The following is a 26,566-nucleotide window of genomic DNA, read 5'->3' on the forward strand; positions in this document are numbered from 1 at the left end:
TCATAACTGGAAACTTCCACTACCCAAATGTGTCATCGTCGGTGAAGAAAGCTGTAACTCCAAGATACCCCTACATGCTTAGATCTGTTGGCGAAACAAACAAAGGATTCCTCAGAGTCAACCTCGCCACCTGGAACCGTCTAGCAAAGCAATTCCCGGAAAAATTAAATCGCTCTATGTTTGCTTCCCGGTTAAATTCTTTCCCCCTTAATATTCTCATTCCCCCAACTTGATCTCTCAAACTAGTAACGGTTTATGGGATCATTTTATCATCCACCAATTCTTCCCTGTGATTATTTGTATACGATCTCCCCTTATATGTTTTGCCTTGAAGACGTGAATGAATTATATATATATATAACTTCGCGGTGTAAGTTAAAAAGGTTAAAATCGAATTTTTCGCAGAATTCATCAAACTTTTCTGTTTCAGTGTCTGAAGAAATATGAAATATTGTTGATGAGAAACTAATCTGATCAATGAAATATTATCTCACGAAAAATAGATTGTTACACGGAAAATAGATTGTTACACGGAAAATAGATTGTTACACGGAAAATAGATTGTTACACGGAAAATAGATTGTTACACGGAAAATAGATTGTTACACGAAAAATAGATTGTTACACGGAAAAATAGATTGTTACACGAAAAATAGATTGTTACACGAAAAATAGATTGTTACACGGATAAATAGATTGTTACACGAAAAAATAGATTGTTACACGGAAAATAGATTGTTACACGGAAAAATAGATTGTTACACGAAAAATAGATTGCTACACGGAAAATAGATTGTTACACGAAAAATAGATTGTTACACGGAAAATAGATTGTTACACAGAAAATAGATTGTTACACGAAAAATAGATTGTTACACGGAAAAATAGATTGTTACACGAAAAATAGATTGCTACACGGAAAATAGATTGTTACACGAAAAATAGATTGTTACACGGAAAAATAGATTGTTACACGAAAAATAGATTGTTACACGGAAAATAGATTGTTACACAGAAAATAGATTGTTACACGAAAAATAGATTGTTACACGGAAAAATAGATTGTTACACGAAAAATAGATTGTTACACGAAAAATAAATTGCTACACGGAAAATAGATTGTTACACGAAAAATAGATTGTTACACGGAAAATAGATTGTTACACGGAAAATAGATTGTTACACGGATAAATAGATTGTTACACGAAAAAATAGATTTCAACACGGAATATAGTTTGTTACACGAAAAATAGATTGCTACACGGAAAATAGATTATTACACGAGAAATAGATTGTTACACGGATAAATATATTGTTACACGAAAAAATAGATTGTTACACGGAAAATAGATTGTTACACGAAAAATAGATTGTTACACGGAAAAATAGATTGTTACACGAAAAATAGATTGCTACACGGAAAATAGATTGTTACACGAAAAATAGATTGTTACACGAAAAATAGATTGTTACACGGATAAATAGATTGTTACACGAAGAAATAGATTGTTACACGGAAAATAGATTGTTACACGGAAAATAGATTGTTACACGGATAAATAGATTGTTACACGAAAAAATAGATTGTTACACGGAAAATAGATTGTTACACGAAAAATAGATTGCTACACGGAAAATAGATTGTTACACGAAAAATAGATTGTTACACGGATAAATAGATTGTTACACGAAAAAATAGATTGTTACACGGAAAATAGATTGTTACACGAAAAATAGATTGTTACACGGAAAAATAGATTGTTACACGAAAAATAGATTGTTACACGGAAAAATATATTGTTACATTTGTTTCCAGAACTCTGTTATTTGTGAAGCTTGTGTAATAGTGTTTTTTTCTGTAATCAATCAACAATTTTAAATATGCTGCACGATACCTGAGACTAACAAGAAAAAAAAAGTTTATTAAAAGTGCATAGTTTGAAACAGGAAACAATTTTTTAGTCAAAAATTGTGTCGGTTCCACACAGCAGAATATAATTAGTTGGATATTTGCTGATATAGTTTGATATTTTTCAGGGGTTTCTTCCCAAAACTCTGCAATTTATGAACATATAAACAGTGTGTTTTTTTTTGAAAGCAACATATTTTAATATGTATCATGGTATACAAAAATGCATAAAACTAGGAAAACGTGGAAATGAAATAAATAAATATTAGCAAGCAAGGGTTACTATTCCTGGAAAAATATTGTGACACAAATTTGTAATGTTGGGACTATTTTATCAAAAAAAAAGGACTGAGCAGTAATTAAAAAAAAATAATTCAAAATGAAAACATTGTAAAACACGACTTAAAAAATTGTTTAATTATACTTAAAAAAGGGAAGGAAAAAAAATTTCATGAGAAAAAATATCTTCTCTGAAAACCAGAATCAGAAAATACCAATTTTTGGTCAATTTTAAAAATATGGTTCTAGAAAAGTGATTTTTAGTTCTTATCACTCATTTTCTATAATTTCGAGCAAAATCAACATAGCTGATTCCATTAATTGCGGTTAATTATTGTATTCAAATAATTTTAAAATTTACGGTTTCATGTTTATCATATTTAGAACTTGAACTTTTTGTAGTCAATAAAAGGGAAGGAGACTTTTTGAGATTAAAAAGTTGACAATTTCAAACAATTAAATGTTATTTTTCAAAAAAAAAACGAAAATTGTTATTGAAATTGAAGTATTATAAAAAAACTTTAATAATCTTTATTTGTTTCATTTGAAAAATGTAATTTTTAGTATAGGAGCCGAATGACCACTATTAATAATGCAACAACTACATTAAGTTATTAAAGATCTTGAAAATAAATACGCTTTCCATGCAGGCGCCATAACGCCTACCGCGTACGCCTTGCGGCGACCTACGTCTGACTCGCTCCGCGATCCACGCCTGACTTCTTGAACAGTAGGCAGGCAGGTGTTAGGCCCGCCTGCCTCCTATGCCTCTACCTGACGACGGTGTTCTTTTCCAAAGTAGGAGCCCATGCAAACAATTGAATCATAAAATGTATTACAAAAAAAAGAACGCCAAACTTTGAGCCTTTTGTGACAATTTAAAACGAAATTCCCACATGTTCCACAAGACAAATATTTTCATATTAAAAAAGGTAATAACTCAACTTGTTCCAGATCAAATAAGAATACAAATGACGTCATCCTTCATATAAACAACACATTAGATCTACGAAAGCCATAAAAAACATTATCTGATGAAGCTTGAAGTTCAAATGCGGTGCTGATAATTTGAATATTTCTAATTTGTTTTGGTGTTTTGCAACTTTACATTATACTTTTGTCAACCCTTTACAAAAACTGAAAGGAAATTTACAAACTATCTGAAACAGATATTTTCTAAAACCAATAACTATAAACGTTTTGACACTTATTGCCAACGCAAGTTGAAAGCATACCCAGTATTAATCCAACAAAAAACGTTTTTCTATTGAATTTTTGAAACCTCGAACCAGTATATCAATATATTACCACTCGATAGGAGAGAAAACCGATTAATATAACAAGTCAAATAATTTGAAAACTACGTGAAACATGTCACAAAATTTTCCAATTTTTACAAATTTTCTACAGCTGAAAGTTGAAAGTTCAATTTGACGATTGCAAAACAGTGCTGCCGCGCAAAATGCATCGAAATGGAAGATACTTATCAGACCACCCATCGAAGTTAGTCAGAACAGTCTTCAGTCATTTCATGTCTTTTTTTCGGGTGACTGGTGGTCGCTCTTCCATATTTTTTTTTCTGTTTTGATCATCTTTCCTATTTTCTAGAACAAAAATTGATTGCAAATGAGTAATGGTGAGTATTTTAAAAAATTTATTAGAGTCAAAAGATTTTTGCGATTTCTTGGTGAACCTGTTTTTTTTTGAGATTTAAAAAAAAGTTTTGATGTTTTTTAAGTTATTTAATAATTCTCTGTTTTTTATAAATCCACGATTTAACAATATTGAATTCCTGACAACTAGCGACAACACTACTGCAGTTGGTTATATTTCAACCTTCAATTGGAGAACATCGGCGCCAGTTTTCCTGGACACTGAATGAGTATATGCAAATACAGCAAGAGGGGATGAATATGCATTGATTATCTTGTTAGACAATGTATCGTATTTTTTTAGATGTTCAATCGGTTTTGGCAATGGCAATTTGTGAATTTGTTGCTGAGTTAATTATATTCTAGCATTGAAAAATCAAATTTTTTCCAGGGTCCATCATTTCGGTTTTGGCGATAATTTGGGTGTTTATAAATAAAATTGTTTAATAAAATGTTTTATGGTGTCCGTCTATTTGTGAAATAATTCCAGGGAAATTTAATAATTTTAAAAACCATTTTTTGATCCTTGTTCCTTTAAAACTATTGGTAATGCACAGTTTCCTCAAAAAAAACATTACTCTACTGACGCCGTATTGAAGGGTGTTCTAAAATCAATTTGACGAAACAGTATTTTGTGTTTTTTTTCAAAAAAATTTTGATAACCCACATGGAACAAGCACAACAAAGAGTTGAAAAGTTATCAGTGTATTGGGAAACGGAAATTTTTTCAAAACAAGAACAAAAATTTTGATGAAAACTAAAACATTACTTTTTGTCACTTTTTTACCCTAAAACATCGAAAAGTCGATGTTTGCCCAAAAAAAATTGTCCACAAAATTGTTATTCGAAATAAAAATTAAGTTCTGTGCCGCCCTACAATTATTCATTTTTGAGGTTTCGGGCATTTCCGGCCATTTTTACGACAAATGATACTGACAACAGATTCCAATTATTAAGAAAAATCCCTGTATCTATAATTGTATTTTTACCCTAACACTTGGGAAAAACTTGCAGGTTTATCTATATTGTTAAATTTCTAGTTTTGTATAGATCTTCACTTTTATAATTTTTTTTCTAGAACCTGTTTTTAGTTCATCTCATTAGCAATTTCATGAAAATTCTTTACTTAATTTTTGAAAGAAATGAGCACCGTACGCTTATTATCTATACTTTTGTAAGGATTAATTTTTAAAAAATTATTTAGCCTTTAAAAAATCAAATTTTATTATATTTTGAAGTAAAGCAAACATCTGTGGAATATGGAATGCAGAATTTTTGTAGACATCTCAACTTTTGAATGTCAATACCAATTATCACAATTACTACACAGTTAGAGTGTTTTTTTCGTAATGGTAACTTAAAGATAACACCAAGATACGCAGTCATCGAAACAGTTGAAAAGTTGTAGCATTCGTAGTTGATGTGACAATTTTTCAAAGTTAGGGAGTACTTAACTGAACACTGAAACAGATATATTTCAGTTTGACTTTTTTGAAAATGGCTTCTTATACTTCTGAACGTAAGTTTTTAGGGTTTTTGTTTTTGGAAAAATTTTAGAAATTTTGGAGCAATAGTAAGAAAATGTTTTCATGCGGCCGCTTTGAATGCTTTTTATGTTAACCCATCAGATGTCGGGCGCTTCGACACTAATTTTTTAAGGCATTGAAATTAAAAAAAAATACGTTCAAGTTTATTGAAATATTTTTTGGGCTGTGAAAGAAATTAAACAGTAGATTTTAAAAAAGTTTCCTAATCAATATAAAAATATGTAAATAAAATCCCATTTCTGGACACAGTTTAGCAAAGCTTGCAGCAAAGTTTTTTTGCAATGTTGGAACGAAAAAAAAATTTACCATTTGTTTATTGGTTGTTTAATTTTAATTTACAAAAAAAAAATACTGTTTTACATTTATACCAAAAACATGGCGAAACTCGAAGAATTAGTTCTTATGCGTTACTCGAAAGTTAAATATATTTTCAACATTTCCAAAAAGTATATATCAATCAATTTACTATATATAAAGCGCGTGTCCTTCCGTCCGTTTGTAGTTTGTAGTTTGATCTTTGATCATTCAACTCTCTTTTCTGTAGTTGGAAGAGGTATTGGGTTGGGAGATGGTGAGGGATAATGTCAAGGTACTGTAGTAGTACTGTAGGAGTACTGTAGGTATACGGTAGGGTTACTGTAGTTTAGGAAAAATTGAGCTTTTGTTTACAGAAGAGGTATTGGGTTGGGAGTTGGTGAGGGATAATGTCAAGGTACTGTAGTGGTACTGGTAGAATAAATAAGTTTCTCCAAGTGTTCAAAAATAATTTTCAGAAGCAGAAGCCCTTCTGAAGCTACAATTTGATAAATACGCAAAATTCATCGACGATGAGGTGTGGGCGGAGGTAGAAGGGTATTATCATCCAAGCGGAGTTCTGGTTCATAAGGGTAAGGAGGCGGTTTATGGAAATAAAGGTGAGCATTTATTAAATTTTTAAAAATAAAGAATTTAGATAAATATTTTCTAATGTATATCCATGAATTATCGGTCATTTCAATACATATGTTATTAAATTTAAACACTTGAAACATTAAATTTTTCAAATAGTAGTATCGAATACTGTTCACTTTTTTTTAAATTTTGACAACTATTTAAAGACAAATCCACCTACATTGCAAAGTTCGCGGAGGGAACCGGAAAATCGGTGGGTACTACTACAAACGCCAAGTACGAAGGATCCGGTGACTACCTCATTATCACCGCCGACTTTTCTTCTGAAACTGAAAAAGCTGGAACTGTTAAGGGAAGGTTTGTGCAGATTTGAAAGAAAGAAGGCGATAGGCACTTGATTTTCCATGATGAGTTTGAGATTTCTCCATGAAAGAGTTGAAGCGAATTGAAATGAGATTATATATGTTTTGTCGATTTTTGAAGCACATTTTAAAAATATATAATTTTTTTTTCAAATTTGATAAGCAACAAGAATTCTTATGCAAAAATAATCGACGGATTAACGTTTTCATACAACTCTTTTTACGAAACATGTGTGAAACAGTAAAATTAATATTTATATTTTTGCTAGGAGGTAAATTTGTGAGAACGAAGACAGGCGTTGTTGTGTTGTTGTGCTTATGGGAAAATTTAAACATCATCATAATTTTGTGAAACACCTTTTCAGGCTTCGGAAAAGTGTATGTATACTTCCTCTGAGAAAAATTTAAAAATAAATACAAAAAAATTATATTTTGTCTTGAGAATATTACGAATATAACGTTTTTTATTATTAGTTTCTAAATTTTAACACCAGTTTGAAACCGCTGGAAATTTATAATTTGTTCAGTTTTCAAAATTTTCTTTCAAAAAAACGTTTCTAACAACACTCAGATTGGTTTTTGAGAATTTTTGCAAATCTTCATGTTTCTGAATTTTTTTGTTGGAAGAGTTGTGATTGTTCAAGCTTCTAAGTTTTCACTGAAAACTAGAGATATTTTTAAAATCGTATATTCAATTCAATATGCTTCTACGCTTATTAACCTATAGAGTGTAATTGTAGACTGCTTAATTCATGATTGTATCTATTGAAAACGTGTGATTTTTTGTAAAATTAAAACCATCTTGAAGCGTGAAAAATTATTTTTTATTTGTTACAAAATAGCTTACTTTGATAAATGTGACAAACTCACCATTGAAATTTTCAACATGTTTTTGCCATATGTGAATAAAGGCAGTTGTTTTCAAATAGAAATCGACTCCATTACTGGGAATGACCAGGGTACACGTTCTCTTTTATTTCTTGATTCATAGTGTGTTGGCTAGCAACAGTGAGTTATTAAATTTCCTATTTACAGTAATTTTAAAAATGCATTAAATATAAAAGAGCAATTATAAAAAGATCAGAAAATGTTAACATTTTTTTAACAGTTCTACATATTCAGTCATTACGGTTTCACGGTCTACACTGAATTCTATAATTAGTCATGTCAAATTTGAGAGAAATAGTCTCACATTCATTGTTAAAAAGTCTTAAAACCATTTTTTAAATATACCAAAGCACTCACTCACTTAAAAATAATCACTGTTTCAAATAACTTTTGTCATCTAAATTTACAAACTCAGAATATTGGTCAATCTGAAATGTATTGATTTAAATTGGTGATGTCTGAAATTAACAACATATTATTTGGTTATTTTTCTGAAATTATTTCTGAAATAATTTGAAAAAAAAAACTTAAAATACCCATCGGTTTTCTCAATTTTGAGATTAAAGTTTTTTCTATCTTGTAAAGTTACAGGTTACTTCATTGGGGAAACTTTATACACGGAGGTACAGTTTTGTCAGTTCAATAACGTTCCAATCGGAATTCAAATCACGATAGGAAATCAAGATTTCACCGGACGACATTCAAATCTCACTTTGCTGCCTGTATCATCGTTTGACGGAAAACTCTTCATTTGAACATGCTGGTGGTCTATTGTGGTGTTGGTGCAAGTAGAGAATGCTATTTTGCTATTTTGACAATAAAATTTAAAATCTGTGTACCATTACACACTGGCTTCACACCAGCCTACGGGTTGATATAGCACATGAAATCACATATAGATTCATTTTACTGGGCCAAGAAAATATGAGAAAGGATCTCAATATAATTTTTTCAAATTGTATCTAAAATTAAGACTACTTATTCTGGCACGTCACTGAAATTAATTTTTTTTCGTCTAAATCTTTTGAAAAACAGTGAAAAATGAAATGTTCAACTTTTTAAACTTGTACCTGTTTCCATTTTTAGTTCAAAATTTCATTATTTAGGATATTTGACAACTAATTGTAAAACTAATAAAAAATGACGGAGTTGAGGCCAAAATCCGAACAGCTAGCTATTTCGTTAATTACGGTTGACACATTTCGATTGACATATAGACACTTTGAAGCAGTTTCTGACTATTTTTTCCCACGGACAATTGAAATTGAAGAATTAAATCGAAAAATTAGATATTTTCAAATCATCTGAAAATGAAATTCTGAAAAATGAATTCAAATGTCGTTAAAAGGCTTTCTCGTTTATTTTCAAATGTTTTGAGTACTATATTTTGAGTGTATTTTTGCTGGAAATCTATAAACGAATTCCTTTTTTGATGAAAAAATAATGCTAATCGCCCTTGAGATGATCGACGCCCATTTTTAAAAGTTTTGAATGTTTCACGCCGTGTGAAATTCACGGTCATCACAATGTTGAGAAAATTTTTAGGATTAGTTAAACTTGATTAGTCGTTTAGTCACTTAAAACTAAAAAATAAATATTTCCCGTTTCAAAATTTCTTGAAAATTCCAAAAATGTTTATACATCAGTATAGCAAGATGAATAATCATAAATTTCCATAAATCTATCCGTTTTCATTTCCAAACTCCTATTATTTATGCTAGTAATTAGTATTCATTTTTCCCCTCTCCCCCCAGTTGATGTATTTCCGCCAATTGAGATACAATCTCTAGACACCCATTGAGAAAAGGAAATGCTTCCTGCTCCATCTGTTGCTCCGTACTCTGCCACAAGGGTGGAAGAGGTTAAGATCATTGTGGTATTTGGCATGAGCGTTGTCTCATTCAAAACTGAAAAATTTGATCAGGTTTTCTTTTTATTTTTTTAATTTAAAAAAATTATAAAAATTCGTGTTTCACAATGTTTTTATAATAAATTGTTTTTTGATCTCAACTGTTTTTTGTGTCAAAATATTTTTTTCTGGAATAGCAACCCTTGCTTGCTCAAAATTTTTCCAATATCATGCACTTTCAAATATCGTGTAACATATTAAAATATGTTGATTTCAGAAAAAAAAAACACTGTTTCCTATATTCATAAATTGCAGAGTTTTGGAAAGTATCCAGTTCTTGCAGATATTTGAAAATGGAAATGTTTTTTTTCTCTAAAAATAAAGTCAAACAAGTGCGGAATTTTCAGGTCAAAGTTTCGGTAAAAAAGTAATAACCGATTTAACGAAGGAAACTTTCAGCCAAAAATTTTTAAAAAGTAGTATATTTTCCAATTTCATGTTTCGTATAATTGCCTGTTTCGAAATTCAAATGAAATGATTATGTATTTGAAATATTAAAATTCACTAATTTAATTGTTTTCTACTTTGTGATCCCAAAATTGATAAATTTTGGATTAAAAATTATTTTTCTGTTTCAAGCTATGTATTTATCAACTTTGATTTGTTCCTTTTAGTCAACCAGTAACTGATTGTGAGCTGTTTGAATTTTCCTGTATATAAAAAATTAGGAAATGGGAAGTAAACCGCTTCTAGTTAGATTTATGATCTCAACAAGTGAAGAGCACAGAATTTTCAATTCAAATTTTTCAAAAAAAAAAACCGATTTCATGAAAGCTAAACTTCAGCCAAACATTTTCGGTTTTCAAGCAAAAAAAAATTAAAAAATTAGTATAGTTTCCTATTTCATGTTTTGTGTACTTTGAAATTCAAATAAAATGGAATATTAATATCCAACTAATTTAATTTTTTTCCTGCTGTGTAAAACCGAAAATTAAACAATTTTTGACTAAAAATTTTTTCCTTTTTCAAGCTTTGTACTTATTAACTTTGAATTTTTTCATTGTTAGTTCAGTCTTGTTGTGACTTGGGCCTAACGCTTCCCCCTGCGTCGCAACTTTGCGGATATATGACCGGTCAGGCTCACCCACTCGCCACCACTCATTATCCGCGAATACACTCATTCTCCGTTGCCCTTTCCCGTTTATTATCTATTAATAATAATTCCCTTTTGAATTACCGCCATTTGCGTATTTCCCGATGCAAGCGCGCTCCTCCGAGAACTCCCGTTACTCCGGAGCGTCGTAGCTCCGTAAATTCACACAATAATTCTATCCTACTTTTAGGCCAATCGTTCATTCTGTTCTACTTTCTCCAGACGAGTCAGCGGCTACCCATCCGCAGACACTGTGACTCAGGACTCTGCACCATTTCCATCCTGATAATCACTTTAATTCCTATTTATATCCTCTGAATAAACTGGAATTCGTCTGAAACTGTGTACTGTTATTTTCTCCGCACCGTTTATCACCAATGCCGCTCGAACATTGCTCCGTGTCTCTCCGCGCGTATCTGAAATACGCTGTTTGTCACTCGGTAGGGTGACTGACTCTCCTCTACTGGTCCCGAGTGTCAACAAGTCTGTCTATAGTGCTCCCAGAAATATGGTATATTTAACTATTTCCTCCAACTTGTCACTTTGCATTATCAAATCTGTCATTTTTCATATTTCACTCCCTATTGTCTCTTTCCTGTCATTCCTCTCATTCACTTACACCCCAGTCATGGGGTCCCTGGGGACTCTCCTCGCGGGGTACTGTAACTTTGGAGGCGGAGTTTTTGATTTTCAGAGATTTTTTCGGGAAATAGTTGTCGTTACAATGGAGAAAATTGGAATTGATACTGCTTTCGCTGAGCCTGGTGTTCGACTTTCCATCAATTTGAGAGAAAGGTAACATTTTAAAATTTTTTTCAGTTTTAATTTTTTAAAATTCTCCATTGTATGCACTAAATCAATTTTTTTTAAAATAAGTTCAATTTTCATAAAACATCTGAAACAGTGAAATTAAATTTCAAACTAAATTTTATTCGGAATTGCGTTTCCCGGAAATTATTTTGCAAAAAATATAGTTTAATCATGCCGGTAGGCTGCCTTGAAGGCGTACAAAAATTCCAAATCCAAATATTACATTTATTTTTTCAATGTTGGACATTTTAAACATGAATTAATTGTGGACTAAACCAGTTTTCTCAAAGAATTTCACAAATAAACTGAAATCAGAAAAACTTCACTGTTTCAGAATGTTTATTAAAAAAGCAGTTTCGATCACTTTCTGGTAAGAATTCTTTTTTTATAAAACTCCCAAGTTTACAATGGAAAGTAAAACATTTGTTCAAAATTGCAATTTCAGATATTTTTACACATGTTATGAAATTTAACTTTAGAATTGAAAAAATTGAAAAAATACAAAAAAAATTGCCGTATCATATTTTTCATTTATTTCAAAAGAACTGCGAAAATTATTATGATGAAACGTTTCAGTGCAAAGATAATTTTCCAGATGCCGAATGCATGACTTAAACGAGGCACTTGACGATCTGCGAGCTGTAATTCCATATGCTCACGGGGGTTCCGTGAGGAAGTTGAGCAAGATTGCTACGTTGCTTTTGGCCAAAAATCATATTATCATGCAGGTAGGCACTTTGTATAAATATATTTTTTAAATTTTTTTTGTGTTGCCCATTAGCAGCAAAAATCGATTGTTTTTATTTAGTTTTATACACTGATTGAAACTGTAAATTTTATTTAACAAAAACTTGTAACTCATCAATTTTTAAAATTTTTTATCAAATTTTTATTTCGTATTTATTGAAAAATTATAAAAAATCCTGCTGTTCGACTGATATACGACATTTTTAGAAGCGATAATTTTTGAAAAAAAACACATTTTCTAGAAATCTGATGTTTCACTGACTCCATAATTTTCCCGAAAAATAACAATAACTTGATAGAAATATGCAAGTTTCACTAATATTAAAACAAACTTTCCAGGCAAAAGCAATTGAGGAGCTGAGTATATTGGTCTCCCAGTTGAAGCGGAAATCGGAAAATTTGGAGAACTTGAACAAATCCTTAAAGCCTGATGCAAACTGAACATTGAAAAGTTTTCAATTTTTTCAATCAATTAATTTTATATTTTTATTCCGTATGGTTTTTTTTTCTTTTTTTTCACTTCGGTTGAAAATTTTAATTATTCAACTGTTTCCATAAATTGATAAAAAACATTGTTTGAAGATAATTTCAGTTCCAAAGAACGCGGGATTTCCAAAGTGTGACAGAAACACGCTATTTTCACATTAAATTGTCACATTTTTGCATTTATTGTGCATTTGACTGCATCATATAGCAAACAACTCTTTACTAACTTCTCAAAAAATATAGAATTGTTTCTTAATAACTTTAATTTTGTCTGAATTCAATGTACTGTGCTACAAAAGTCGTCGGAATGGAAAGCGGGATTTTCAATGTGTTACAAAAACACGCTATTTTCACATCGGCTGAAAATTTAAATTATTCAACTGTTTCAATAGTTTGATAAATAGCTTTGTTTGGAAGTAATTTCAGTTCCAAAAGAATTTCATTGTTTTGTTTGACAAACAATCTGAATGGAACAGTAGAAACATTACATTCCAAAAAAGGTAAAGTTTGAGCGGAAAATTTTGCTATTAAATTTTCGCTAGAGTGTAAGTTACTGCCAATGGAAATTTTTGGCCAACTTCAATTTTTTAATGTTTCAATAAGTTTTGAATTAGATGTGAATTAGATGAAACACATTGGTAGAAACACATTTAGAATAAAAAAATCACTCATGTAACTCTGAAACATAAAATAAAACTTGTAACCACAAGCGGCAAAAGAACAACAATAATGGTTATCATATGAGGGTTTTCAAGTAGAGACTGTGAAACAGTGTAAACTATTTTTGAAAATTTCAATAGAAAACTTGAAATTGCATTACATTGTTTGTAACGTTCACTCCCTAAACAAAATTTCATCAGAACTATTTTAAAATACTCTTCTTTCTCTTCTTTACTCTTCTTCTTTGAACACCAAAATAATTCATAATTTTTAGAATTTTTGGTCAGTTTTTAAAATCTGGTTTAGAAATGTAGAAACTTGTTTATAGCAAAGATGACACATTGTGGAAACATTTGATTGACTTGTGTTATGGACAACTTGAAATAGTATTTTTTGTACTAAGCCTCTTCGTGGCAAATTTTATAGTTACTATGCTGGAAACTTGAAAAAAATGTTATGAACTGACTCTGCCCATCCCTTCCCGGTTTCGTTTGCGTGGTCACTCGGTCTTTCTCCCTATGGAGTGTCAACAGTTGGCTTGCTCGGTCTTTCTCAGAAATGACGTCATAGGATACGCGGTGTCTTATCAGGTTTCCTCAGAATTTTATTGTTTAAAAATGCACTATCTTAGTCAAGTTTTCTTCATTCTATTTTATTTTGGAATCAGTATAATTTTTCTGTCAAGTAAATGTTTAATATTTGAGATTTTCGCTATGCGTTTCATTAAAATTTCTTCAAAAGTAGTTGCACAATAACGTGACACTAAAACCGTGGAAAATTTTTGTTTTCAGAATTATCTACAAATTAAATAAATAAAGATGAACAACTACAAAATGAGAATTGAAGATCAAAAAGTACAAATAACTGAAATTCTTCAAATCTTTATGTCTGCCCGCGAAAATGATTCTGGAAAATGGAAAGATTGCGGATTAGATATGATACGCAACAAGATAAATGAGAAATATATGGCCCAATCAGGGCTTGGATCTCAAGTTAAATTGTCCGGTTTATTGAGTAAGGACGGCAAGCTGTCGAGTCGGAAAATGAAATCGTCAAAGCTCTTGAAAAGGTTAGTTTTTAGTAGGCTTCGGCTTAGGCCTAGGCTTAGGCTTAGACTTAGGCATATTCTTAGGCTAAAGCTTATTGTTGATCTTAGGCATAGTTTTAGGTTTAGGCTTAATCTTAGTCGTTTTCTTAGACTTAGGATTAGGATATGCCCAAACAAACAAGCTTTTTCCATAGTTTCAATAATTTCGTGTTTCAGAAAAAAGATGAATCTACAAAATATCTTAAATCAGCCTATCTTGATTTTTTGATTAAAACCAGTCCGGATGGAATGAACAAAAGGGGAATACGATTTCATCAAAAACAGTACAATGAAAGAAGAAATTGAAATAAATACCTCCGATACAAAGTGGCTGTGATTATTGTTCAATTCCAATATGATTTTCTAGAAATATTGCAGCCAACTCAAAGTTGGGTCATGAATTTGCCTTTTTTCTCAACTATTTGCTCATTTGCAAGTCTTTGGTAGAAATGACAGTAAATAGTGGAACAAATTTTAATTTATTTCGGTTTCAGAAGACTAGCTAATAGTTTATGTAATGCAGTATTCCAATCATTTGTCTTTCTTTACGTTGCTTGGTGATTTTTCGTTTTATAAATGTTCCAAATAATTTAAAATGTTTTTTTATTTTCAAAGATTTTTTTCATTTTTGCACAAAAAAAATTATTGACTGATTAGGCATTTTTAGAATTTTTCCGTTTATCTGCAAAGGTAAACCTCCTGAATTAACTACTCTGTAGACAGGGAGTGCCTATATTTTAAATCTGAAACAGTCAGTTTTGTTTTCAAAAAAAAAACGACGTTTGACTGGAATAGTGCGCATGAGTTTTCCGTTTCATGATTAACATGAAACATAAAAAAGAGTTCTCTCAATTAGAGCTTATTGATTTTTGGTGATATTTTTTATAATTTTCCAGATGCCGAATGCATGACTTAAACGAGGCACTTGACGATCTGCGAGCTGTAATTCCATATGCTCACGGGGGTTCCGTGAGGAAGTTGAGCAAGATTGCTACGTTGCTTTTGGCTAAAAATCATATCATCATGAAGGTAGGTAGTTTGAATAATTATTTGAAATTTTTTTACTATTTTCCAAGAGAGGCAGTCAACATTGTCTTGATTCGGTTTCGCCGGCTTCTATAAACTGATTGAAACTGTACCGAACATTTATTTTTCAAAAAATCCTCTATTTCAACAACTTTAAAAATTATTCTTCAATGTTTTATTTCGAATTCATTGAAAAATTACAAAAAATTCCGCTGATTTACAACATTTTTACAAGTGGTAATTTTTGAAAAATGATGTTTCACGGACTACATAAGTTGCCCGAAAAATAAAAATAACTTGATAAGGTATTGCATTTTAAATCCATATTAAAACAAACTTTCCAGGCAAAAGCGATTGAGGAGCTCAGTGTATTGGTCTCCCAGTTGAAGCAGAAATCGGAAAATTCTAAGAACTTGAACAAATCCGTGAAGCCATCAAGCGACCATGTAGACTAAAGTTTTAAAATTTTTCAATCAATAAATTTTATTCCGCATGATTTCGTTTGTTTTTCACTTCGGTTGAAAATTTAAATTATTCAACTGTTTCCATACTTTGATAAAAAGTAACTTTAATTTTGTCTGAATTCAATGTACTATGCTACAAAAGTCGTCGGAATTCAAAGCGGGATTTTCAATGTGTTACAAAAACACGCTATTTTCACATCGGTTGAAAATTTTAATTATTCAACTGTTTCCATAACTTGATAAAAAACTTTGTTTAAAAATAATTTCAGTTCCAAAGAAACCCATTCTTTTGTTTAACAAACAATCTGATAGAAAACAGTAGAAATATTAAATTTCAAAAGTAAAATTTGAGCGGAAAATTTTGCTATTGAAGTATCGCGAGAGTGTAAGTTCCTGGAATTTAAATTTTGGACAGCTTCAATTTTTTACTGTTTCAGTGAATTTTGGATATGATGTGTATTAGATTGTGTGATGGGTTTCATCTAATTTATATTCAACCTTATGTCATTTTCAATTACTCAAAAAAAATAGGATTAAACATGAGTTTATTGAGAATAAAGTTTTATAAAAGGTTTGCAGTTGAAAATGCTGAGAAATATACATTGTTGAAATATTTGATTGACTTGTGTTATGGACAACTTGAAACAGTTTTTTTTTTTGCACTAAGCCACTTTGTGGCAAATTTTACAGTTTCCTGGCTTAAAAAATTAAAAAAAAAACACTCGCACTGCTAATCTCTTTCCCAGTTCTATTTGCGTGGTCACTCGGTTTGTCTCCCTATGGAGTGTCAACAGTTGGCTTGCTCACTAGGGAGTTATTCAACCATACGGTGCGATCGGGTAAAAGTAAACGTGTTATGCGATAGCTGGCATCTTAGGCTTTCAGAATCTGTAATTTGTTTCGGCGGAAGACCTCTGTGAGTCTGGAAATTTTCATCTGAAAATGTAGTACTGAAATCAGTGCATTTCCTATGGTTAACAGTAGATTTTGTCTCTGGCGCCAACAGAAGTCTCACCACAATGGTGGAAGGGGGGAAATCATCGCTTCGGTGGTCGAGTGGTGAACGCGTTCGCCTCTTGAGCAGAATTTTGTGGGTTCGGTTCCCACACATGGTTTAAATTTTGGCCTTTTTTTATACAAAATTTTTAGAACGGGAAACAAATGTTTAAAACAGTTTTTGAGGTTTTTACATTACTTTTTTGCTTTTTGATTGAACCACAATTACCCTGGAAACTTTTCAGAAATTTTTATTTTTTCGAAAATTGCCACTTTTTTCTCCATCAAATCCATGAGAAAATTTGATCAAAAATTTTTTTTGAAATTTTTTCAAAAATGCATGAAATATTGTAGAGTGTCACAAATAACTTATTTTTCATTGTCTTCAATGACCGAATCACTGATTCCGATGCCGTATCAAGACGTTTTACCAAATCGATAATGGCAAAACACCTTGTCTTTGAGACTCAATATCTCCACAGGAAAAAATTGCGCTTAAAAGTGATCAACTAAAAACTTGTTAAACGCAATGTGATCTAAAACTTTTCAGTAAAACACGTTCTTGTAAAAAATTTGGTTGCCGAGTTGGAACCAATTGATTTGAGCTTCATTATTTTTGAATATTCTCAATAGTTAAAGGTCTATATCTCAGCAACCAAATTTTTTATAAAAAAGTGTTCAACTGAAAAGTTTTAGATCACACTGCGTTTAACAAGTTTTCAGTTGATCACTTTTAAGCGCAATTTTTTCCTGCGGAGATATGGAGTCTCAAAGACAAGGTGTTTTGCCAATATCGATTTGGTAAAACGTCTTGATACGGCATCAGAATCAGTGATTCGGTCATTGAAAACAATGAAAAATAAGTTATTTGTGACACTCTACAATATTTCATGCATTTTTGAAAAAATTTCAAAAAAGATTTTTGATCAAATTTTCTCATGGGTTTGGTGGAGAAAAAAGTGGCAATTTTCGAAAAAATAAAAATTTCTGAAAAGTTTCCAGGGTAATTGTGGTTCAATCAAGAAGCAAAAAAGTAATGTAAAAACCTCAAAAAACTGTTTTAAACATTTGTTTCCCGTTCTAAAAATTTTGTATAAAAAAAGGCCAAAATTTAAACCATGTGTGGGAACCGAACCCACAAACTTCTGCTCAAGAGGCGAACGCGTTCCACAGGTAAAGCGCGGTTCATGTATTATACACGCAAATGTATAATACACGATTAATACACAAACCGCGGCCGTACAATACACGAATCGCTTTTCGCGGCGAGACCATGAGCGCGAGTTGTGTATAATTCATATAAAATACATGAATAATTTTTGAATAATACATGCAACGCACATGAAGATATTTGAATTATCGATTTTCAATTTGTAACATTTTCTCATTGTTTTTCTCTCATTTTCACGGTTTTTTTCTATTTTTTCTTCATTTTTTATGTTATTAATTTTTATTTTAACAAATACTCAACAAATTTATCATCTGACTACATTATTTCCCATTCAAACACTCACCATTCATTATTAAAATTTTAACATAGCTTAAGAATATATAAATGTCCATTTAGTTGTGCCCAGCGACTTTTTTTTTTAAAGTTTAGCATATTACCTAGTCTTTCATAACGTCAACTGTCAAAAAATAAAACTTTTGCCGCAAAATCACAAAAAGATCTGTATTTTCTACCCGTTCACCCTCCAAAATCCTAACTTCTCCTTGCTTGAAGGTAAAAACACCACAAATCGATTCGGGCCATGTGTACGACGCGTGCTCTTCTTTAAAAGCATAAATTAACTGTTGTAATTAATATCTTTATTCCTTGACAGTCTCAAACTCTACTACATCTTTAAGATGGTTGGTCCCCAAAAAACATTGTGTCTTGTTGTAGGGGGTTGTAAAGATCTATTCGAGAAAGGGTCCCACAGGATAGGATAATCATAACAGTGCAGCAGTACATATCGTACGTGTAGATACCTTCACAATAGAGCTAATGTTTGAATATATAGGTCATTGGCTGTAAATATGTGCCTCTTTATGGGGAGGGTGGCGATGTGTTGGCAGCTAAATGTATCGTATATCCCTTCTTCAAAATAAGAATTAGATTATGAGAGTTTGAGGGAATATGAAAAAAAAGATGAGAAGATTTCAAAAATAACAACTTTTCAAAAATAACAACTTTTCAAAAATAACAACTTTTCAAAAATAACAACTTTGAAACACCAGAGCCTATCAGTTTTCTGGGAAAGAGGTAGAAAGTTAGTGAAAAACAGATACTTTTTGTGAAAAACTTATACGATCTAAGATTTCCAGACGCTCTTGTACTTCTTGAAGAGAAGACCAAATTGAGACCACGTCGTCCGAAAATTCCAGTCTTCTTATGTGCCTGCCTTCCGCTGACAATGAGTCTACTTGACGAACCCCGGTGCAGAGGTTGACTTTGATCTTCAATATCGTAAACTGTGATTGCTGATTGAGCTGGAATTCGTTGCACTTTCCAATGAGCATGGCGAGGCTCTGGATGTTGAATCCGCTTTGACTTTCTTTCAGAAATCTCCCGCAGAATGCCAACTTGCGTGCCATCAAGATCGTGATCTCAAAAGTTCTGAAGGCCTGCAGCGATGCGGATGGGGATATTTTAAAAATTCAAAACGTTAATCTGGTCAGTATTTTATGGAGAACAAAACTTGTACAAATTGAGGTAATAACTTTCTCCACACGGGAAGCTATAGAGCCGCGAACGTGTTACCATACTTATGGCGCACCCTGTAGGTGTCTGCCTTTTGTTCAGAATACTCAAGAACATTTTGCCCAGAGTAGGTAGGAGTGAGATAGGTCGGAAATCTTTGATCTTGATAGCTTTTGACTTTTTTGGGATCAGTCTTTTTTTCCATCTGTCCATAGTTCCGGGGCCGTCGAGACCTGGAGCAGATTTAATCATGAGTTTTCTGATCTCCAGTCGTAGGCGATGAGGTCAAAATTCTGAAGACTTGGATTTTGTGGAAGACTTGTGGGAGCCTCGTAGAGCGACTTGGAGTGAGATTCGACGATCTTCCGGATTTCAATTCGGTTGGCAGTGAGAGATCCGTCTGCTCTTTCGAGATTTTGCCAGGAAATTTCGGTAGGGACGGATTTCTTCAGAATCTCTGAAGATCTCTTCTTCCGACAGGATTCGAGAATTGAGTGTACTTTTGATTACATCCTCCGTGATGGATTTCTTAGCTTCTTGAGATAGTTTCCGGAGCTTGGCGGAAACTGGAGCGTGAGATTCAAGAAGTTATCTCGGCATTTGGCTCTAGCTTCTTGCCCAAGTTTAGCCCAAAAAATATTAACTTGGATCAGAAGCTGTCTAAACTTGGGCAAAAGTTTTGCAAAAGTTTGGCAAAACTTGGATGCTTTACCAAAGTCTAACCCAAGTTTCAGCCAACTCTTGCCAAGCTTTGGCCCAAGTTTGAAACGAAATAAGAAAATTTAGGGCCAAAGTTTGGCAAGAGTTGGGGGAAACTTGGGTTAGACTTTGGTAAAGCTTGAATCCAAGTTTTGCCAAAGTTTTGCCTAACTTTTGCCCAAGTTTAGATAGCTTCTGATCCAAGTTAATATTTTTTGGGCTAAACTTGGGCAAGAAGCTAGAGCCAAATGCCGAGATCGTCTCTCTTTCAGAATATCGTTGACCTTTTGACTGAATTCGTGACGTTTGAGAGCAAGAAGGGGAACTAGTCCTTGACGAAGTGTTTTGACGAATGAGTCGTACGAACCAATGCTTGCGTATTTCTTCAAGTCTTTGATGGCGTCTTCGTAGAGTGTCCAGTCTCAAGAGGTTGCGGCGTTGAAGTCTCCTCCGAAAAAAGACGTTTATGGCGTTGAGATCTGAACTTTTATTTACGAAGAAACCCAGTCCCAAGTCTTTTGCATTGGATTTTGGCGAGAAGAACAGTTGGTATTCTGGTTGGTCGATGTACGACATAGAGAAGAAGCAAGTCTCTCGGAGATTCACGATGTGGCAGTTAGAATTCTTGAGATATTCAACCCTTTGCTGACAGTCTTGAACCGAGCAGAAATTGGGTGTTCCATGAGCCAAGTTGGAATTCGCGCTTCTTTTTATCCGATCCGGTGGTCTTCCGTCTCCACTTCTACAATTTTAAAGGGTAATTTTATCCTATTTACTAATTACTTATTGATTGATCTCGGACCGTCTATCATAGTCTCCTGCTTCGCGGATGACGTAAAGATATTCCATCCTTCTATCCTTTAACGTTCTATCAATCTATTAGGTTGGTCCGGAAGTCTTTATAACTTTTTCAATCGTTTATTTCTCGAAGCAAGAGAAACGATAGGATAAATTTTATTCGCTATCATTATCAACAATATACTGTCTACATGTGGGCAACTTATTAATGCCCTGCTAACAGAACCCTTCCGGGCGCGAGTCGAAATAATGCTTGAGTGCCACATTGGCACTTTTATGGGTATTGAAGATTCTCCGCTCGTGGACACGGGCCATATTTGAAAACGACTAGTATTCAGATGGAGTGAGGTCTGGAGAATACGGTGCGTGAAGGAGAACCATCCATCCATGGCTGGTCTGTTCCTACTATACCTGTTTCGAGAAGTGGGAACTAGCGTTGTTTTGCTGAAAACAGAGTTGCTTGTCCATCAGGGGTGAACCATCGATGACTTCCTTCAGGTTCCATGGTTAGATAAAGTAGATGTCCCCACTAATCATTTTGCCCTCAGGTAGCAGTTCCCAGTAGAGTTGGCCCTAGACTCCCCTCCACACTGAGAGCATGCCTTTTTTGGGGTGAAGGTCGGGTTTGGCGGCATCCTGTGGTGTGAGGAGGGAAAAGGAATCACCCACTAAGAAATCAAGGTTCGCCTGTGTCAAGGTGTGAGGTATGAATTGACCCATAAGTTTCTTTATTCCAAGAGGTTCCCAGCCTCGTACAATGTTGGTTTGACGGGACCCAAGTGTGGTTGACAGCTCACGGGTGATTTGGAAAGGATCCGTTGCCATGGCTTTCTGCAACGTGTCCAAATCCAATTTTTGGGGTCTCAGAGTCTTTCGAGAGTTATTGATGCAATGCATCGCGTCGCTGGAGGTGGAAAATATAACTGCTCCGGATCCTTCTCCATCGAAGGGAAGGTAGGGGAGCCCAAGGGATTTGGTCGCCTCTACCGGCTTCTTCCATAGTTTCCGGCTTCTAGTGGCTTTTCCGCATTTGAGCAGGTGGCTCACGCCATCCTCGGTGTCTTCGCATTGTGTGCACGGCAACACAATTCCACCTCCTATTTTGCTGTATCCAGAAATCCAGAAGTCCAGAAGTGTCGAGTACTTACATCTAAGCCCGAGCTCCATTCTGGTCGATCTCGGGAGCGACGGTTCTTCAGTTTTAATTTTCAGGGCTTTCTTGGATATCACTTTGTTTTCTGGATGGTCTTTCAGTAACTTTGTTACGAACAGAGTATGGTTTCTTGCCGCAGCAGCTTCTTCACTTCACCGCATCCTTTCGAGTCTCATGTTAATATCAACCGGTAGATTTAGAGGCGGGTTCCTTGGGGGATTGCCCCTGCATTTTTCTTCTAGTTTTTAGGTTGGAATTGTGATAGGTTGGGAACTTCAGAATAGCCATATGGAATTGCTCTCGAGCCAGCTCGAACTCGTTGCTCAATGTCAACATTTGCGCTTCATTGTAGACGTGTTCAATGCTCAAGTCTGTCGTGAGCCCACAGCAGATTCTGAGTGCATTTCTGTATTGTCTCTCTAAACTCTCCAGTCTTGATTTACATGCCAGTTGGCTTCAGGCTGGTGATCCGTACAGAGCGATAGGATTATGGAGTGGCTTCACTGCTTGTAGGAGTTGATTGTGCCCCCATTCTTCCACCCCCCCCCCCCCCCCACTGTCCGAGACTTGGGTCCTATTACAGATTGTAAACTAAACTTTGAACCCCATATTTGGAAAATTAACTACCAGGTCAGGCTAAACAAATCCTCAAGACTTTCTCTTTCAACTCTCCCAAGTTTTATAGTGACCTACAGTGCCGGCCATAATTCTATCCAATTTTCGATTTTTGATAAATTTACAAATTTTTCAAACGAGCACAACTTAAAAACTGGGCATGCTATCGAAAAAAGTTCAACTAATGAAGTATTGTCCATAATTACGTCTACTTGTATTTGACTGTTTAAGTTGTTTACCAGTGTCATGACAAGAAATACAGCGGCCGACATCTCGTGAGCCCGTTTTTGACAACTTTTACTGATTCGGCAGTATCTCGAAAACTAATTTTTTTCTGGAAATGTTTTTGAAGTAAAATAATCTTCATACTATTTGCCATCATTTGTTCCTACTCACTTTGTTCTGAAAAATTCAGCAAAAAATTTATGGAAGTGCAAACTAGTCCCTCACTTGGCACTGCTCATGCTCTACAACCAAAAAATCAGGTTACTTACTTCGAATATATTTTTTCGAGCATTTTTCAATAATTACAAAAGTAAAATCACAATTAAAGTATATTTAAACACGATATCAAGATTCAAGGAAAAAAAATCTTCACTTGCAAGAAATGCTCTAGGTGTAGTCGTACACTATTCAAGTTTAATCTCTCATAACTTTTTGCTGAATTTTTCAGAACAACGTGAAAAAACACACATGATCGCAAGTAGTATGAAGATTATTTTACTTTAAAAACACTTCCAGAAAAAATTAGTTTTCGAGATACGGGCAAATCAGTAAAAGTTGTCAAAACGGGCTCACGAGATGTCGGCAGCTGTATTTCTTGTCATGACACTGGCAAACAATTTAAACAACTGAATACAAGTAGACGTAATTATGGACAATATTTCTTTAGTTGAACTTTTTTCGATAGCATGCCCATTTTGTAAGTTGTGCTCGTTTGAAAAATTTGTAAATTTATCAAAAATCGAAAATTGGATAGAATTATGGCCGGCACTGTATTTGATACTTGAAAAATCACTGAGAACCTTTACCAAGCGCATCCTTCAAAGATGCGATGTTAAATTAACCTCCTACAAAAACATACTGTGTAAATATTAACTACTCTACCAGACACACGAGAATTAAAACTCAAGTGAAACTACTATGTAGACTTTTTACTGGTTCTTCACATTTCTCTAATTTAAATCAGTTCGTCAAATTCTCTAATTCTATTGAGCGGTCCATGATTCTGGCTATATTTGGAAAATGAGCTTTCTTTTTTTGATGATTGTATATTTTTGTATATACATAATTATTAGACGCTAGGTAGTTGTAAACCAGCACCAAGAAGACGTATTTGTTACCCAACTCACCCTAAAGACCATTCTCTTGGGAATCTGTTTGAATTTTTAGCGTTATCGTTGTAGTTTTACGACCATGTGTGGTGATGTACAAAATACACTCAAAACTGAGCTGAAAATTACAGAACGTGGACTATCATAAAGGAAAGGAGTAAAATTGGACTGAAAGGAACCAAAGAAGCATGGTCGTCCACTTGCCAGAGAGAACATTCGTCGCACAAGCAATGGGAACCGGAATTTGGAATGATCCAATGCACATTTTATGATATTCTAATTATTATTTGTTTTTTAATTGTGTTTTATCCTTTTTTGATGAATAAATTTTGCCTAAAGCAATTTTTAGCAACCCCAGTTCACAAAAAATAAAAAATATATACAAAATTAACACATACATTTCGTGTATAAAACATAAAATATACAGAAATTGTACGTATCGTGAGCGCGAGTTTTGTATTATACACGAATTATACATAAATTATACACGCACAGTCGCGATTCAGGATTTGTACATGTATTATACACATGTTAGCCGGTACTCGTTTTTTGTACATTTTGTGTATATTTTTTGTATAATACACGAACCGCGATTTACCTGTGTTCACCACTCGACCACCGAAGCAATGATTTCGCCCTTCCACCATTGTGGTGAGACTTCTGTTGGCGCCAGAGACAAAATCCACTGTTAACCATAGGAAATGCACTGATTTCAGTACTACATTTTCAGATGAAAATTTCCAGACTCACAGAGGTCTTCCGCCGAAACAAATTACAGATTCTGAAAGCCTAAGATGCCAGCTATCGCATAACACGTTTACTTTTACCCGATCGCATCGTATGGTTGAATAACTCCCTAGTCAGTCTTCCTCAGAAATGACGGCATAGGATCTGCAGTGTCTTATCAGGTTTCCTCAGAATTTTATCATTTAAAATGCATAATCTAAGTCAAATTGTCTGTATTCTATTATATTTTGGTTTCAGTTTAATTTCCCTGTCAGGTAAGCGTTTAATATTTGGGATTTTTACAATTCACTCGAAATTTTTTTTCAATTTCTTCAAAACTATGTAGTTTTACAATCAAATTAAGACCGTTCTAAAAACATTCGAAATGCAATTTAAAAAAAACCTATTTTCAGTGTTTCCAACAAATTGAATAAAATAAATATGAACAACTACAAAATGAGAATTGAAGATCAAAAAGTACAATTAACTGAAATTCTTGAAATCTTTATGTCTGCCCGCAAAAGTGATACTGGAAAATGGAAAGATTGCGGATTTGAGATGATACGTAACAAGATTAAAAAGAAATATGTTTCACAATCAGGTCTTGGATCTCAAGTTGAATTGTCTGGTTTATTGAGTTTTTTGATAAAGAATATATTTTCAATAAGTGAAGGACGGAAAGCTGTCGAGTCGGAAAATGAAATTGTCAAAGCTCTTGAAAAGGTTAGTTTTTTAATAGCTAAGGTTTAGGATTTTCCGGGTTTTTTTTTTGATTTTTTAGGGGGTTCCTGTTTAGGCTTAGGCATAGGCATAGTCTTATGTTTAGGCTTAAGTTTAGGCGTTTGCTCAGACTTAGGCTTAGGCTATGCCCACCCAAACACACCTTTTCTATAATTTCGATAATTTCGTGTTTCAGAAAAAAGATGAATCTACAAAAATATATCTTGATTTCTTGATAAAAACCAGTCCGGATGGAATTAATAAAGGTGAATACGATTCGATTAAAAACAGTGAGATGAAAGAAGAAATGGAACTAAATACTATCCGATACAAAGTGGCTGTGATTATTGTTCAATTCCAAAATGATTTTCAAGAAATATTGCAGCCAACTCAAAGTTGGGTCATGGATTTGCCTTTTTTCTCAACTATTTGCTCATTTGTAAATCTTTAGTAGAAGAGTGGAATCAAATATAATTTTTTTTCAGTTTCAGAAAACTAGCTAATATTTCATGTAATAAGTCTGTAATGATCATGTTTTCCGCACTTGTGATTCCTCGATTTATAAATGTTCCAAATAATCTCAAAATGTTTATTTATTCATTTTTAAGAATTTTTTATTTTTGCAAAACAAAAAATCGAATGACTGATGAGGAATATTTTCTAAAATTTTCTAGTGTATCTGCAAATTTAACTGGATGTTCCTCACAAATAAAACCCCATTAAAGCCAGTAAAAGATTTGCCGGAAAACGGAAAACTTCAAGAATGTGAGAGTGACCCTAAGCGGCCATAATAAATTTTTTCAGATTTTTTAGAATTGTTTTTACAGTGATTTTCGGTTCTTATGACACATTTTCTATAATTTCGAGCAAAATCCACATTGCTGATTCCATTAATTGCGGTTAATTATTGTATTCAAATAATTTTAAAATTTACGGTTTCATGTTTTTCATATTCAGAATTTGAACGTTGTGTGGTTATTAACAGAACTGTTTCATAATTCTTTCAGAAAAGTTTGTGAGAGGTTAAACGTC

The 26,566-nt window shown here is 33.3% G+C and overlaps 3 protein-coding genes and 59 non-coding genes across 65 annotated transcripts; 33 read left to right on the forward strand and 29 right to left on the reverse strand.

Moving 5' to 3' along the window:
- The first annotated feature begins 466 nt into the window (after nucleotides 1-466).
- Nucleotides 467-487, forward strand: 21ur-11761. The gene has a single exon (NR_066110.1).
- 21ur-2750 lies at nucleotides 470-490 on the forward strand. The gene has a single exon (NR_066111.1).
- Nucleotides 491-1,880: 1,390 nt separating this feature from the next.
- Nucleotides 1,881-1,901, reverse strand: 21ur-4678. Its single transcript, NR_066112.1, has one exon.
- A 339-nt stretch (nucleotides 1,902-2,240) lies between these two features.
- On the reverse strand, nucleotides 2,241-2,261 carry 21ur-5566. Its single transcript, NR_066113.1, has one exon.
- Nucleotides 2,262-2,594: 333 nt separating this feature from the next.
- 21ur-7524 lies at nucleotides 2,595-2,615 on the forward strand. Its single transcript, NR_066114.1, has one exon.
- Nucleotides 2,616-3,290: 675 nt separating this feature from the next.
- Nucleotides 3,291-3,311, reverse strand: 21ur-4952. The gene has a single exon (NR_066115.1).
- Nucleotides 3,292-3,312, reverse strand: 21ur-80. Its single transcript, NR_066116.1, has one exon.
- Nucleotides 3,313-3,493: 181 nt separating this feature from the next.
- Nucleotides 3,494-3,514, reverse strand: 21ur-10535. Its single transcript, NR_066117.1, has one exon.
- On the reverse strand, nucleotides 3,495-3,515 carry 21ur-1619. The gene has a single exon (NR_066118.1).
- A 299-nt stretch (nucleotides 3,516-3,814) lies between these two features.
- F38C2.1 lies at nucleotides 3,815-8,174 on the forward strand (the record flags this gene model as incomplete). Of its 4 annotated transcripts, NM_001307174.1 has the most annotated exons (4): nucleotides 3,815-3,824; nucleotides 6,161-6,301; nucleotides 6,485-6,635; nucleotides 8,120-8,174. In NM_001307174.1, the coding sequence occupies 4 exons, from the start codon at nucleotides 3,815-3,817 to the stop codon at nucleotides 8,172-8,174; spliced, it is 357 nt and encodes a 118-aa protein (NP_001294103.1). The 4 variants fall into 4 exon arrangements, with proteins under 4 accessions (NP_001294103.1, NP_001294104.1, NP_001294105.1 ...); NM_001307175.1 differs by lacking the exon at nucleotides 8,120-8,174 and having other exon boundaries at nucleotides 6,485-6,651; NM_070526.1 differs by lacking the exons at nucleotides 3,815-3,824; nucleotides 8,120-8,174 and adding an exon at nucleotides 5,338-5,359 and having other exon boundaries at nucleotides 6,485-6,651.
- 21ur-9184 lies at nucleotides 4,402-4,422 on the reverse strand. The gene has a single exon (NR_066119.1).
- On the reverse strand, nucleotides 4,492-4,512 carry 21ur-8312. Its single transcript, NR_066120.1, has one exon.
- 21ur-2883 lies at nucleotides 5,169-5,189 on the reverse strand. Its single transcript, NR_066121.1, has one exon.
- 21ur-10074 lies at nucleotides 5,170-5,190 on the reverse strand. The gene has a single exon (NR_066122.1).
- 21ur-1384 lies at nucleotides 5,785-5,805 on the forward strand. The gene has a single exon (NR_066123.1).
- 21ur-11614 lies at nucleotides 5,786-5,806 on the forward strand. The gene has a single exon (NR_066124.1).
- On the reverse strand, nucleotides 6,351-6,371 carry 21ur-13606. Its single transcript, NR_066125.1, has one exon.
- 21ur-2392 lies at nucleotides 6,817-6,837 on the reverse strand. The gene has a single exon (NR_066126.1).
- Nucleotides 7,077-7,097, reverse strand: 21ur-2687. Its single transcript, NR_066127.1, has one exon.
- On the reverse strand, nucleotides 7,385-7,405 carry 21ur-2805. Its single transcript, NR_066128.1, has one exon.
- 21ur-1774 lies at nucleotides 7,622-7,642 on the reverse strand. The gene has a single exon (NR_066129.1).
- On the forward strand, nucleotides 7,949-7,969 carry 21ur-3287. Its single transcript, NR_066130.1, has one exon.
- A 519-nt stretch (nucleotides 8,175-8,693) lies between the features above and the next one.
- 21ur-2870 lies at nucleotides 8,694-8,714 on the reverse strand. The gene has a single exon (NR_066131.1).
- Nucleotides 8,715-9,174: 460 nt separating this feature from the next.
- On the forward strand, nucleotides 9,175-9,195 carry 21ur-1864. The gene has a single exon (NR_066132.1).
- Nucleotides 9,196-9,711: 516 nt separating this feature from the next.
- Nucleotides 9,712-9,732, forward strand: 21ur-8969. The gene has a single exon (NR_066133.1).
- A 319-nt stretch (nucleotides 9,733-10,051) lies between these two features.
- Nucleotides 10,052-10,072, forward strand: 21ur-4924. The gene has a single exon (NR_066134.1).
- Nucleotides 10,073-10,444: 372 nt separating this feature from the next.
- 21ur-8977 lies at nucleotides 10,445-10,465 on the forward strand. The gene has a single exon (NR_066135.1).
- A 682-nt stretch (nucleotides 10,466-11,147) lies between these two features.
- On the forward strand, nucleotides 11,148-12,658 carry hlh-17 (Helix-loop-helix protein 17). The gene is made up of 3 exons (NM_070527.6): nucleotides 11,148-11,325; nucleotides 11,936-12,068; nucleotides 12,427-12,658. The coding sequence occupies exons 1-3, from the start codon at nucleotides 11,255-11,257 to the stop codon at nucleotides 12,526-12,528; spliced, it is 306 nt and encodes a 101-aa protein (NP_502928.3). The 5' UTR covers nucleotides 11,148-11,254; the 3' UTR covers nucleotides 12,529-12,658.
- 21ur-5435 lies at nucleotides 11,366-11,386 on the reverse strand. The gene has a single exon (NR_066136.1).
- On the reverse strand, nucleotides 11,369-11,389 carry 21ur-14841. Its single transcript, NR_066137.1, has one exon.
- Nucleotides 11,712-11,732, forward strand: 21ur-6582. Its single transcript, NR_066138.1, has one exon.
- On the forward strand, nucleotides 11,899-11,919 carry 21ur-5298. Its single transcript, NR_066139.1, has one exon.
- Nucleotides 12,103-12,123, reverse strand: 21ur-6043. The gene has a single exon (NR_066140.1).
- On the forward strand, nucleotides 12,384-12,404 carry 21ur-3494. Its single transcript, NR_066141.1, has one exon.
- Nucleotides 12,659-12,679: 21 nt separating the features above from the next.
- 21ur-2706 lies at nucleotides 12,680-12,700 on the forward strand. The gene has a single exon (NR_066142.1).
- On the forward strand, nucleotides 12,681-12,701 carry 21ur-12349. The gene has a single exon (NR_066143.1).
- A 298-nt stretch (nucleotides 12,702-12,999) lies between these two features.
- 21ur-5494 lies at nucleotides 13,000-13,020 on the forward strand. Its single transcript, NR_066144.1, has one exon.
- A 189-nt stretch (nucleotides 13,021-13,209) lies between these two features.
- 21ur-2989 lies at nucleotides 13,210-13,230 on the forward strand. The gene has a single exon (NR_066145.1).
- Nucleotides 13,213-13,233, forward strand: 21ur-12473. The gene has a single exon (NR_066146.1).
- A 45-nt stretch (nucleotides 13,234-13,278) lies between these two features.
- On the reverse strand, nucleotides 13,279-13,299 carry 21ur-2487. The gene has a single exon (NR_066147.1).
- Nucleotides 13,280-13,300, reverse strand: 21ur-14133. Its single transcript, NR_066148.1, has one exon.
- Nucleotides 13,301-13,520: 220 nt separating this feature from the next.
- On the reverse strand, nucleotides 13,521-13,541 carry 21ur-12956. Its single transcript, NR_066149.1, has one exon.
- A 12-nt stretch (nucleotides 13,542-13,553) lies between these two features.
- On the reverse strand, nucleotides 13,554-13,574 carry 21ur-3735. Its single transcript, NR_066150.1, has one exon.
- A 361-nt stretch (nucleotides 13,575-13,935) lies between these two features.
- On the reverse strand, nucleotides 13,936-13,956 carry 21ur-6456. Its single transcript, NR_066151.1, has one exon.
- A 57-nt stretch (nucleotides 13,957-14,013) lies between these two features.
- On the forward strand, nucleotides 14,014-15,918 carry hlh-31 (BHLH domain-containing protein). Its single transcript, NM_001028022.3, has 3 exons — nucleotides 14,014-14,302; nucleotides 15,217-15,349; nucleotides 15,691-15,918. The coding sequence occupies exons 1-3, from the start codon at nucleotides 14,052-14,054 to the stop codon at nucleotides 15,799-15,801; spliced, it is 495 nt and encodes a 164-aa protein (NP_001023193.2). The 5' UTR covers nucleotides 14,014-14,051; the 3' UTR covers nucleotides 15,802-15,918.
- On the forward strand, nucleotides 14,852-14,872 carry 21ur-9662. Its single transcript, NR_066152.1, has one exon.
- On the forward strand, nucleotides 14,856-14,876 carry 21ur-14157. Its single transcript, NR_066153.1, has one exon.
- On the reverse strand, nucleotides 15,004-15,024 carry 21ur-2956. Its single transcript, NR_066154.1, has one exon.
- 21ur-11754 lies at nucleotides 15,007-15,027 on the reverse strand. Its single transcript, NR_066155.1, has one exon.
- On the reverse strand, nucleotides 15,387-15,407 carry 21ur-13263. The gene has a single exon (NR_066156.1).
- On the reverse strand, nucleotides 15,390-15,410 carry 21ur-4405. The gene has a single exon (NR_066157.1).
- On the forward strand, nucleotides 15,605-15,625 carry 21ur-2896. The gene has a single exon (NR_066158.1).
- 21ur-5157 lies at nucleotides 15,648-15,668 on the forward strand. Its single transcript, NR_066159.1, has one exon.
- An 11-nt stretch (nucleotides 15,919-15,929) lies between the features above and the next one.
- On the forward strand, nucleotides 15,930-15,950 carry 21ur-5147. Its single transcript, NR_066160.1, has one exon.
- 21ur-2815 lies at nucleotides 15,931-15,951 on the forward strand. The gene has a single exon (NR_066161.1).
- 21ur-11553 lies at nucleotides 15,935-15,955 on the forward strand. Its single transcript, NR_066162.1, has one exon.
- A 124-nt stretch (nucleotides 15,956-16,079) lies between these two features.
- On the forward strand, nucleotides 16,080-16,100 carry 21ur-2386. Its single transcript, NR_066163.1, has one exon.
- A 291-nt stretch (nucleotides 16,101-16,391) lies between these two features.
- 21ur-1225 lies at nucleotides 16,392-16,412 on the reverse strand. Its single transcript, NR_066164.1, has one exon.
- A 6,985-nt stretch (nucleotides 16,413-23,397) lies between these two features.
- 21ur-11620 lies at nucleotides 23,398-23,418 on the forward strand. Its single transcript, NR_066165.1, has one exon.
- A 2,030-nt stretch (nucleotides 23,419-25,448) lies between these two features.
- Nucleotides 25,449-25,469, forward strand: 21ur-6926. The gene has a single exon (NR_066166.1).
- A 594-nt stretch (nucleotides 25,470-26,063) lies between these two features.
- On the forward strand, nucleotides 26,064-26,084 carry 21ur-714. The gene has a single exon (NR_066167.1).
- Nucleotides 26,085-26,513: 429 nt separating this feature from the next.
- 21ur-7134 lies at nucleotides 26,514-26,534 on the forward strand. The gene has a single exon (NR_066168.1).
- The last annotated feature ends 32 nt before the right edge of the window (nucleotides 26,535-26,566 follow it).

This window comes from Caenorhabditis elegans, chromosome IV (assembly GCF_000002985.6).
Source record: "Caenorhabditis elegans chromosome IV".
In the NCBI taxonomy this organism is placed as follows: Eukaryota; Metazoa; Nematoda; class Chromadorea; order Rhabditida; family Rhabditidae; genus Caenorhabditis; species Caenorhabditis elegans.